We start from the raw sequence: 12,818 nt of genomic DNA, 5'->3' as shown, positions 1-12,818 counted from the left end.
AAGGAACGTCTTAATTGAAAATTTTACACAAGTTAAAGGGGAGATCGACCAGTTCATGGCAGAAGAATTTACTACGTGTTACTGAATAAAAAAAGCAACATTTGGCTCAGGAATTCCTAGTTGCAGCTGGTTAGATAATGGGAGAGAGCTCAGGTAAAATTTTGTATATGCTTATCTCATTCATGAATTCTCTCCAATTTTTTCTTTTTGGGTACCATCGAAGACTGAATACTGGACTACCTAAACCTTCAGTCAGATGTAGCAGGCCCCCTCTTATGTTCTTAAAACGTAACAGCAGACCTTTATATAAGGATTTTCAAGCTCTACAGTGCATTAGTACAGGCCTTGAAAAAAAGGTACTTACATTGTATGGCACTGAGCCTAAACTGAAAAGCCATGCTAGCAAACCAGATCCATAAAGCTAAGCATGGTGCAGCTCATGCAATAACAGAGCTGTGTGAAAGTAAGGATGCCCTGAATCTCCTCCCTATGTCTCAAAATCTTCACCCAATCTTCACCCGTAAATGGTACTATATCAATTATTAAACAGTTAACGTGCAGCAAAAGCAGGAAAGATTTCTGACAGCATCTAAAAAACTGGAGCGTAACTACTAGTAAAACAAATAAGATTCCAAACTCCAATTAGATCCACTAATTTTAGCGATGATCCAGAGGTTTCACTCTGTTCGCCTGGAGCAGACCCTTTGCTGAAGTATTGTTCACAGGACAACCCATACAGATACCACCAAGCCATTCATGGAGTAGAAAGACAGAGTACCAGATATTTCTGAAAGCTGTTTGCAAGATCGTTTCTGCATACAAAAATATGAAACTCCAGTGTGTAACTAATGAAGCTGGTTAGGAATTTTTTGTAAACATTTCCTATAAAATGTAAAGAATAATAACTGCTAACACACTCAGGTACTAAACAAGATTAGTAAGCTATTACACAAAAATGATCTCCAAAGCAAAAATCAATGCATGTGAACCAGTAAAACACCACCTAAAGACAAAAAATCTGTCTTAAATGTGACAACATCCAAAAGCAATGGATAGACACTATATTAAATTGAAAAAAAGAAAAAAGAGAATAAAAAGAAAAAAGGAAAAAGAAAAAAGGAAAAATAAGCCTATTTGCCCAAGTGGTATTTTGTTCATCTTGCTTAGTATTAATCCCTAAAGACAGTCATACACAGTAATGCTGTGTTGTGATTTTGCTTTAAATGGTTTAACTGTAGACATTTTTGCAGCTTCCTGGAACCAAAACTATGAACTTGCAAATTGTACTTTGAAAAGGCAGTTTAAAACCAGTATTTTAAAAATTAGCACCACCTTAATCTGGAACTATATTGCTGCAATTTCTTTTGACCTTTTACAACTACATCCTAGGCCAAAGGTAAGGATACGATCTGTACCAGGAAATAAAACACCACCTTTGATCATTTCTCCCATGATGCACCCAACTGACCAAATGTCAACTGAAAACAAAATGCAATGGTATTAACATAAAAGATAGTTATCAAAATAAAGTAAATAAAAATATCTAGACACACACACATGAAGTGACTATAAAAAGCATGTGTAATGAAAATGAGTGAAGGTGAATGTATGCTAACTACAGGACCAGCAGAGACTATGTCCTACTGCTAGGTGCAGCCTGAATATAAATGAAGTTCTTCATTTTTTTTTAAGTGTATCACAGAAAAATCCATGTTCATTTAATAAAAAAAAAGGTACAATACGCATTTTCATGACACAACATCAATAAAAAGGTTAATCACTTCCTAACTAATTCAACCTGCTGCAGCAGCACAAGGATACAGTCCCTTCCTGGAAAGAGGATTTTGTGGCAAACCATTTCGCCCATAATGCACCCCACAGACCATAAATCCACTATGTTTGTAGCACAAAAAGAAGGAAAGCAAAGCAAACGGTCATTTAAAATTAAAAGAAGCATAACATGACTGCATCCTATAAACTGCAGAGACAGCACAGGAAGAAGAGCAAGTCTTTATATTAATCAATGAAAACACTTTACATGATATATAAGGATTAGCTTTTAACTGTCTCAAATACAAGGCAGAAAAACATCCTTTTGTTTAACACAGTGCTACAGCAAGAGCTAGAGCGGGGGGGGGGGGGGGGGAGAGAGATACACACGAATCAAGCAGAGTAAAGACCTTCTCCAAGCTCTGAGGCTTGCAAAGCTACCTCTGCCAATAGACTAGGTTGGAGCACCAAAGATAATTTTATTTCTTGCAAGTAATTCCATTGTAGTTGTAGGAATAATTTTAAAAGTAGCAAAGTAAACTGACCTTTAAAAATACTGTGTATCTAAACAGTCTATACTTGTAGGAGGAGAATTAATTGGTTATTACATAGGAATTAAAATCTGCCATCAAGTATTTCCTAAAAGTCAGATTACCATGCATCTCTCTCTCCCTTTAAATAAAAAGCAAACACAATCAGTAAAAGATCACTTAGAATTTTAGAGGATCAGTTAATGACAATATTAGTATGCTCCTAAAAGATTTTCAGTTAAAATTATTTGTTTAAAAATATTTCTCCAGTTATGCTGAAATAACATCTTATACAAAAGAAAAACTCAAAAGCAATTTTTTTTGCTATGAAATACACATTTTCTACATTACCTTAAAATAATCACTCAGAAGACATACTCAAAGATGCACAAGTTTACTTTTTACAGGTATGTCCATTTCTTTTGTGGTTGCTTTCAGAGATACTATTAACTCCATATGCAAAAGTTTTCTTGAAGTCATAATAATGCATTTGTATTATTATGAATACTTTAATGTCAAACATGACATTGGAATTTCAATTAAGCAGATAAGAAGGGTATTTAAATGAGAACAATTGTATACTAAAAATCACATGTAAAAGTTCTGAAGGAGCTCAACATCAAGCAAACAACGTTGCTTCTTATTGAAAATATTCCTTCCCCCTTATTTACAAGTTCCTCTAAAATGGTATCTAAATCATATGATAGGAGATCATAGTTGTACATATTAATAGGTCAAAATTAAGGGCCTGGTTCATTTAAAAAATGATTGTCAACATTTTATGATTACTGGTGGTTTTTCTTTAAAAACGCTTTTCCAATACTTAAGAAAAGTACATATTCTTTGGCTTAGAGACCCAAAGATTTAAAGCCAAGTTTTACATTTGACTTTTTAAATAAAAATCTGAATGTTGACTTTTTCCAACTGCAAAACAATCTGCTGCCACCACAAACAAAAATATACCCAAATCTATTGTAATTAGCTTGTGTCCAACACGATAAAAACGATGCCCATAATTGCATGCATAAGTCTGGGAAGAGAAATAACGTGAGTCAATGACTTATCTTCAAGCCTCAGAAGATAAATTACTTCAGAGGCGAAGAAAAACATTGGAAACCATTCTTCTGGTCACCCTACAAAACCAAACTTGTGATGTTTGGGGGAGTTTTGGTTTGCCACCTTCATTAATCAAACAAAACCTGTCTATTGATAGGTCTCTAACTTTTTTACGAAGCTAAACTAACTTGTACGCTGAGGACAACTCCTGTGAATACTTCTATAAAAGACTGAGTAAAATCTTATTACACATTTGAAAAATCTTTTTAAAAATCTTCTGCTTGTCATACAGAGTGTATTTTATTCTTAAAAACCTTGTTTGGAGTGAACTTACTATTTTCTATAATTCTAAGAGAAAAAATATCAAGTAAAAATGAAGTCCAAACCCAGTATACACACTAGGAAACTTAAAAGTAGTAGTTTCAGAGGGTTTGGGGCTTTCTTTGCTTTTCAGTGCTTCCTTCCTGGTAATCATGCACATAACTGCACATAAATTTAAATATGTTAAGGTACGTGTGCACAAACACTTTTGGTGTCCTTCAGTTCTGAATTTCTTGAGTTTGCAAGGCCTGGTTTCTCAATGTAACATACCCAAATGCTCTTTATCTCCTTCAGTATCAAAACCTATGTAGAAGTTAACTCTGTCATCAGTTTGTTTGGGATCTTTGCTAGTTTTAAAACAATTAAAGATTTCATATGTGCGCAGTATAGTACCAAAAGAACGCTACTCTGCAGTATGTATCTCAGTCATCAAAACATATATTGCAATCTTCACACATAAGTTCAGCAGGGCACTGAAATGGCATAAAGCTGCCAGATGACCATGTTCAATTACACTAAATGTTAATGTTAAACATGTTAGCGGTCAATTTTCAATATTTAACTCTAAATTAAGTAAGTTAACTTTTAATTTAACTATGGGTTTTTAAAGGGCTAAAATAGGCATCAATGCTAACAGGTGAGGATCCTGGACAGCCCATGGCTCTTACTGTAAGTACATCCTTTGTACCTGCCTTCCTCACCCCTGCAGCCTTGCCTCCCTGTCAGGGGAGCTCCACAAACAAGGAACTCATCAGGCAGAGATTGAGAAGTGTAACAGTTTATGTAAATAGCCTTTTAATGACAACAGTACATATGGAAATGCAGACTCTCTTCTGACTCAGCCAACAGATGTAACTTTTATATTCTCCAAAAGCATCATTCTCAACTCAAGGATCATGTATTTGGCTTTGGGGAAGACATGATAGTTTTTCATATGAAAGTAAATTTTTATTTATATTCTGCTGCACAACACAATTCAGGCTTGCTTAAGGAACAGAATTGTCATTAGCATGACAGGGTGCTCTAGAACACGATCTACTTAACTCCAATAATAATCTAAGCAACATTTTAGTGGAAAGAATGTTTCACACTTTTGCAACTCAAAATTACTTAATATTTAAGAGCAAAATGTAAACTGGGCAAGCTAAGTCAGAAAACTTGTGACTTCCATTGTAGCAATTCTTTCTGTAAGGCAGCTGTGTGACTCAGACTACAGCCTTAGGTTCTTTTATCTAGTGTCTCTTAGCTGGCCAATGTAAAGTCTTGGGGGAAAAAAGAAAAGACAGACAAACTTAAATATATGCTTTCTACAAAACTTTAGCAGTTAAAAAAAAAAAACTTTAAGCTTGCTCCACTCAACCTCTGACTTCTAAATTACGGGAAAAATAGCCAACCATGGAGGCCATTTGAAGGAATGTACATCCTCTCATGCTCACTAACGATCCAAACAGAAATAAAAACCACAGCCTTGCAAAAATTATCTATTCTCATTACTTTGAGCTGGTTTCTTTCACTGTCAACACCGACAGAAGTTCTTCTTGGCTTTTATAAATGACAGCAAAATCAACTCTCTGTCGCTTACACACAACCTGAAGTCACTTGCCCTAATTGTATGCAGTTGCCAGGGTAGCCTGCAGACTATATTAAGAATCCTGAAAAGCTGAGCAAGCCCCAGTTGTGTCAGTAACCTGAGGAGCTGTACCTCACATCACCAGGAGACAGCCAACGAAGCCTCAAGCATCAGGGCACCTCACAGGCCTTACTGGAGGACTAATCAATAGAGGGTTTAAAATACCCTCGGCAAACAGGGACCTCTGTGCACTGTGCCAGCCTGAGGTGGAAACACCAAGCGAGCTGAACTGACCACAGCGACAGTGGATCAATGCAATGGCAGCAGAACTGGGGCCGCTACAACAGAATTTCAGGAATGACATGTTACATTCTTTGGTTTCCTAGAGGATACTACCTGTTTCACTCAGAAGATGCAATGTACTTGATCATGTGTTTCCCTCAAATGCTGTATCCTTTCCTTATTTTCTGGTAGAAGACATGAGAGAAGAAGGGCCACAGAGCGAGTATAAAGAGGAGGGAAATGTATGCAAGCAGAGGGACAAAGTAAACACATTTCCTTGGAATTAGTCATGGACCTCAAAGAATCTATGATACTTCATGACAGCACTCTCTGCATTCTTGTCTCAAGTAGTAGCCTTTAAGTTCCCTACATCCTGAAAGGCTATACTGAATACAGTTATTTAAACATTAAATTTAGGACACACATTTACTGATGAATTACAATATACATCCTCATCAGGAATAAAGTCAGGTGAAGGTATATCAAGGTACATACCACGTATTAAGAAAATATATTTCCAGTTCTTCCTAGATGAAACTTAATCTACCAAGCAAGTTATTTAAATTTTTAAACAAACAAGGCCCTCAATTTCTTCTCCTATTAAATGCAAACATTTCTAATGGGTTGAGTTGAATAAACAAATTGGTGTATCCAGAATCTGCAATTTGGTCACAAAGCTAATTTATAAAATTTCTACAGCTTGAAAAAAAACATTAACATGTAAAATGTGGTGTGCCAAACAAAAAATAAAGCTATGCCAAAGAAAGACTATATTTGCTGACCGTTTTCTTTGTATCCCATCCCTAGGATGACCTCTGGTGCTCTGTAGTAACGAGTCACTACATAAGGCGTCATCATAAAACTAGTTCCTGCAGTTCTGGCCAGTCCAAAGTCAAGAATCTTCAAAGTGCAGTCTGACTTTACTACTATATTACTGGGCTTTAAATCCTTTAAAAAGAAACATCATATATGACTGCTAAGACAAGCACAAAGTACTCTGTGGTTCACATTTTAAAAAGATAATACTGCTAACATTAAACTCCACATATACAACTAGGTCATTGCTATAACTGCAGTTTCTTTTCCCCTTGCATTAATTCATGTGCATTCAGCACACTACAGAATTAATTCCGTTATTGTACTTGTAGATTTATATAGCAATTAAAGAAGGAAAATACAACCAGTGTTACAAGATATGTTAGCAATGTCTGAAATAAATTGAGGTTAGTAAGAAATGTTAGCTCTGAGGAAAGGTCTAGAAACTGCCCAGTGGAACAACTGTTGTTACTACAATGCAGAATACAAGTAACATGACAATTGCTTAAACTATCTGATGCAATAATCATCGTGACACAAGAATTATTAATATCATAACATGAATGTAAAAAGTAAAAGGCTTCTTTGCTAGTTGAGGCTGCATTACCTCTTTTGAACCAATGCAGATGTTTCTCTGAACAGGAAGGAAATCCCTGTGCTCACAGAGGTTTAGTTTCCCATTTAGGATTTGGTTTTATACTAATTTTGGCAACCAAACCCAAAAGGGCACCATTGAAAAACTGCCAGAAGTTAATGATCATTAAATTGGAGTGGAAAATGCCCTGATACAGCTTCAGATCATCTTAGAAACTTGGTAACTGTATTCTCTTCACTTGAACCCTAAAACCACATTGACAATAGCGGCTTTACAACATCTATTTATACGGACACTAAACAGGCATACTCGGTCATTATCTCAGGAGGATCTTACACACATCTGAATGTCACAGAGCAAATATTACAAACAGAATAACTTCAGAATAAGTTTGTCATCATAAAATCATTCATAGCACACAGGCCAACATAGATAAGGCTTGGATCCTTTCTGCCTACACTTTACTGAGATTAATGAGAGAAAAACCCAAGATGTGGCAGAGGACTCCAGCATTTGAGCTGCAGGCATTTGTTAAACAGCCCTATCTTTCACTGTTTCATAAAGACTTAAAAGTGGCTATCTGCAAGATATATGTAGTTTTCATTTGTATTTGTATGGCTTTCAGCAAACTCCTCAGAAAGCTAAGAAAGCTGCATTAGAGAGGAAACCACAAAAAAGAGTTCCAGAACAACAGAATTTTAATGGATAATTAAAAGTCTTGCATACTTACATATTCACACAGGCACTTCCAAATCACACACACAAAGATACTGCAGACAACTTTGGCTTAAAAGATTCTTAAACACCACGAATGAATTTAAGTATTATAAGGCATTCCAGCTATTTAATATGCATCTTTCAGATTCTGCTACAATCCTGTTTATTATCAGCTTTATTTTTGCACATTTCTATTATTTGGAGGATGTTCACTGCAGAATCCCAGGTGGATGCTCATAGTATTAACTATACTCATCCTCCCCAAAGCTGCAGGATTAACACTGAAAATGTTAAGAGATCTTCCCTTTGCAAGAGAAAAATCACTATGAGGACAAAAAGCAAAAGCTTACAGAGTACTGCCCATCCTTAATTTCTGAACATCATGTAGTTGTCATGAAGCCTAGGAACATGTTGTAATTTGGAATACAGAACTGTCCTTCAAAATGATGGAGGTACGAGTTGACTTACACTGCATCCAAATTCATGCAGAACCAATACCTCTTATGTTTTAAATAAACAAGGACTCAAAGGCTCCTGTAAGAGTGATCAAGTTAGTTAGGCTGTTTAAATATATCCAGAACCTATAGGAGAAGATATCTTGCCTAACCTTAAAAATGTAAAATGTCAGTGCCTGAAAAACAGAGATTATTCATGGCCACCTGCCCATTAACCAGACAGGGAGAGAGGGGCATCTCTGGAGGGTAACTGATGGCTTCTATGGGCTTTTCCCTTTCTAAAGAAAGATTTGTGTGAAGGGTTTCCATAACTAGGCACTTCTGTTAAGTGCTCAAAATCAGGCAGAATACGTTTCAGAGCCTCCATGCAAGACTAATGAGACACTTTGTGTCCTTCAGCAAGTCAGTGAAGCACAACTCTGCAACACTGATCATTCATCCTCCTCAGATTGTGAAATACAAATGAATGTGTACTTCTACACTTGCTGGAAACTCCATCTCTGCAAAATGTTTTGAACACAGTAATGTTCATTTGCCAACATCTGTTAAAGCTGGTGTAAAGCTATAGTCAAATCTTTACCAAGATCAAATCTTTATCCACTCATGTAGCAGCTAAGTATGCCCCCTACAACTTCTAGGTGAAATTGTCTGAAACTCTTTGTGTTTGAACTCTGCCTTGTTCCGTGCCTCCAGTTTGCTATGAAAAAACCACTTATTTCTATGGCAGATAGTATCCAGTGCTACAGGCACATATACAGATTGTTGTAATCTCAGTCATTCAGCAAGCTTTGAAAAAGTTACTGAGATGCTGAGATTATTGCAGCTGTGTTAGAAGCTGAAGAATCCAGTTAAAAACCAATGTGAAACTACCAACACCAAAAGAAGCTTAAAGCTTTAGAGGACACTAAAGAAGTACACTAGATTCATAGCCAGAATGCTCCATGGGCAGCCAAAATAGTGCAGACTATGTTTAAGGGGTACCTAGTTTCAAAAAAGTAATTAGCTTTAGACATTAAAGACAGTGGTGCTGAAAAGCCCAGAAGAGTGGTATAAAGAGTCACTATTGCAGCCACACGGTCCATAGGAACTATGTCCCTTTTCAAGCATGCCCTCCTTGTCTTCTGAGGTTTTGCTTAACATGTTCCACAGAGAAACAGGATTTTGATACTTTACACCTTGAAGTATAAAGGTGTTACACACACAGCAGGTAAGTAATGCAAACGTTTTGCCTGAACAGACTTAATCTTCTAACAAAGTCTGAGAAGTGCTCAATTAACAGATTGTCAGCTGAAAATCTACCATGAAGACATGCAAGTGAAATATATCTGCCCATGTCCTTCAAAAGCATTCATGCATACATATGTTACTATTTACATAGCAATTCTATCTATAGTCTCTTTTGAATAGGTTATCCCTGTACTTCATATCACGGCACAATATGAAGCACTTCGAAGACGTCACCCATATTTACAGAGGCAGGAATTCTATCCTCAAAGCTGTCTTTACTCCTGCCCAACAACTACCTGAGTAGTTAACTTCTTTTCTATAAATGTATGAATGTTTACATTTATCCATGACTTCTACAGGCTCAATGGTTTGATGCCGGCTTTACAGGAGTGCAAACCGCCCTTGAAGCAAGTGAAGTTTTAGAAGCTCCCTCCTGCCTGTGCTAAGATTCACAGAAAGGGACACTTACGTTACCTACTCTAGCATGTCCATACAATATGCAGTTTTCCAAAAATGAAAAAGACCTGGGAAAACCCACAGCATTAAACTTGCATACGTAAGCACTGAAGAGACCAGAAAATGTGAAGCTGTGTACAAAACCATTACTTCAATCCCGCAGATGCATGTATTAGGACACAAAGGGCTGCATAATATCAGTCATAAGCAATATAATACCACAGCTGTGGTAAGTGAAGTATCCTAGTTTTGCCTAGCATTCCCAGAATAATGCAAGAAGCCCAATGGCCTGTCTCAATGCCCACATGCAGACCAAGAAGTGCAGGGTGCAATGCCTGGGTGTAGGTGATGCTTCTGCCTACCTTCCCTCTCCCATCTCTTTCAAACACAGCAGTTCAGGGCAGATTGCATGCAAGGAAGCCTTCAACCTTCCCTCCATGAGCTCCTCACTGGAATGAGGCAGCTGATGAGCACTGGAGCTAGCTGAGCATAAGGAAGCAGTGTTTGGCCACTTAAACCGTATTCTCTATTCAAATAATAGTCCCAGATCCCCTGAAGGAAAAACAGCATTCTGAACAGGAGCGTCACACTACCAGATCCAGCTTGCAGGCCATTCAAAACCCCGGTCACCATGAGGTGGACTACTGAACTGGACAAGCATCATAACATAGCAATTTCCTGTGGTAGCACTCAGAATTGTCATTCGTGATTTACTTTGCTATGTACATCATCTGTGAGGAAGACTATGCAGTAATGACTGAAAGTATCACACATGAATAAGTTTAATTTTATCTTCTGCATCATTTCAGAAATGAAAACTTAAAACTCTCTAAAAAAATTACAATGAAAAATGTAGCACTATAGAAATACAAGCTTACAGTTTCCCAAAATAGCAGAGATTATATTTGAAAAGTTGTAACTAGGCAATCTCAAGCAATCTTTACACTATGTACAAATATATATGAGATGTTCAACTTGAACAGGCAACCTTAAATTCAGAATTTCTTCACTGGATTGCAACACACACATGCCATTTAAAAAGCAGTAGTCAGTGTTGTCTGTAGGCAGTCTGAGTGAATGCTTTGTGACACACAGGTGTATGAAAGTTCCACTTACAAGTTATTATCATCTATTTATCTGGAGACTTCAGATACTTATTCATTACTCTGCTAGTAGAAGAGCAGAAATAAAATGGGCAGTTCTTTCAAAGGATGGGATTTCAGGTTTGGTTACCAAAACAATAAAGGCAGAGACGCTTTCAGATATTCTTTCCTGCCATGACTACTGAAATAGAGCATTATATAGAATTAGAGGAGGTAATGTAACTCACTGCAAAAATCTTTATTTACTCTGTGCAGATTATTACCAAATCATTCAAATATTCAAAAGGTTCATTCCAGAAAAAGGCAAGTGTGATGATTTCCTTTCAGCTTTCTCTCTCTGCCTATGGGACAGGCTATGGATCACCCTTTGTGCTCCTATTTCTGAATTTTTTCTGCCTTTTAAATACTCAAGGCAAAACCAGGTGCAATGCAAAACATACACAGTTACGTTCACTTACCCTATGTATAATTCCAGCTGAATGAAGATGTTTGATACCACACAGCATTTGATAAAGAAGATAGGACATTCGTTCATGGTCTAGCTCCATCTGAATCACTTGGCAGAGATTTGCATCCATGAGCTCCATCACTATGTAGCTTATGAAGCAAAAAAAAAGAATAATAATCAGATAATACTGCCATTTTATTGTATTCTTTCCCTTCTTCATCTTTCCGCTTGAATATTTTTAAAATTAATTCTCAGCTTTAGTTCAAATCAGACTTACACGTCTTGAAATTCTTCCAGGGATTTTTGTGGTGTGAACACATTCAGTAGGCCGATTATCTGTAGGAAGGGGGAGAGGAAGTATAATCGCACCACAGCAATACCAAAGTTGTAAAGTCTACATTTCAAAACCGATACCCAATATTCTGATGCAAACTTCCTGGAATACACTGAAGCTCAAGATGCTTAGTGGCTCAACTAGGCCTAACATGCTGTAATAGATGGTAATGATTTTAGGAGGAGTATTTTTTCTCCACAAATCACATAATCTAAAGACACTCTGTGTGCATTAACAAGATTATATTCAAAGCTTAAAACCTAAGGAAGTTAGTCAATCTTCCACTGTCTCCTACTTTCAGTTTGACGAGAGCTGGTAAGATTTTTACTGCATATGAGGTAAAACAAAATTAAGAACTGACAAAGACTACCTAAGAGATACCACTTTGCCATTGACAGCGGTGAAGTAACAAGTCCACCCAAAGAGAAAAACAGATTCTTGGAGCTGCTTTAGGATATTTCCCAGCTGCTAAGAATGGATGGGATGTGCAGAAACAGGTCAAGCTACTACTCATCAAGAGTCAGGCAGGCTTGCAATAGTTTATCATCATACAAATTATGCTATTAGGCAAAACTCCCTTCAGAGAACCCACATGTAAACCATCTCTGCTTTAGAAAAAATATGAAATTTTCCCAAGTAGCTAAAAGACAGAGTAAGTCTTCTATGACTGTCTCCACCCCTAGCAGCTAGGGGGAATTTTATCTTGCTGAAGGGGGATTAAGAGGGAAGGTGAGAAAGATGGCACGCAGCTCTCTCCGAAGGAAGAAAATGGCCAATACCAGCCCTCTGTAGTCCAACTCTGATAAATTTATCACTTATTCTCTCCCCATTTCTGTGATCTCTTCCACTCTAGAGCTTCTTAAACATCAGACAGTTCCTGTTGTCACAGCACAAGATTCCTAACTCATTCATGCACCAGGAAAAAATTCAAAAAATTATTACAGCCTTTTTTCCTCCTCTTTGTCTAGCAGAAGCAACAGAAACAAGGATGCACTTACCACTCACAGTATTCTTATTTGCCAGCTTCCTGTAAAATGTAGCAATGTAACACTGACTCCCCTCCTGAGTTTGAAGGGGGCATTTAAAGACTGGGCAAGTATTAACACTAGCCAGTAATAGCTTTTCTGAAAGACCCTTC

General features: G+C 37.2%; 1 protein-coding gene across 4 annotated transcripts in view; it reads right to left on the bottom strand.

Annotated features, from left to right (window-relative positions):
* The window catches only part of MAPK8 (mitogen-activated protein kinase 8), a 48,469-nt gene that overhangs the window by 6,752 nt on the left and 28,899 nt on the right, over nt 1-12,818 (bottom strand). For 3 of the 4 annotated variants that reach the window (XM_072871489.1, XM_072871492.1, XM_072871490.1), the window contains exons 4-7: nt 11,624-11,682; nt 11,357-11,495; nt 6,312-6,477; nt 1,407-1,478 (exon numbers count right to left, since the gene is read on the bottom strand). In XM_072871489.1, coding sequence (XP_072727590.1) covers nt 1,407-1,478; nt 6,312-6,477; nt 11,357-11,495; nt 11,624-11,682 — 436 coding nt within the window. Of the gene's footprint in view, nt 1-1,406; nt 1,479-1,821; nt 1,894-6,311; nt 6,478-11,356; nt 11,496-11,623; nt 11,683-12,818 lie in introns of all 4 variants that reach the window. The other variant, XM_072871491.1, reaches the window with a different exon arrangement.

The sequence above is a fragment of the Ciconia boyciana genome, chromosome 8, assembly GCF_034638445.1.
Source record: "Ciconia boyciana chromosome 8, ASM3463844v1, whole genome shotgun sequence".
Taxonomy (NCBI): domain Eukaryota; kingdom Metazoa; phylum Chordata; class Aves; order Ciconiiformes; family Ciconiidae; genus Ciconia; species Ciconia boyciana.
This window is presented reverse-complemented; position numbering and strand designations above follow the sequence as displayed.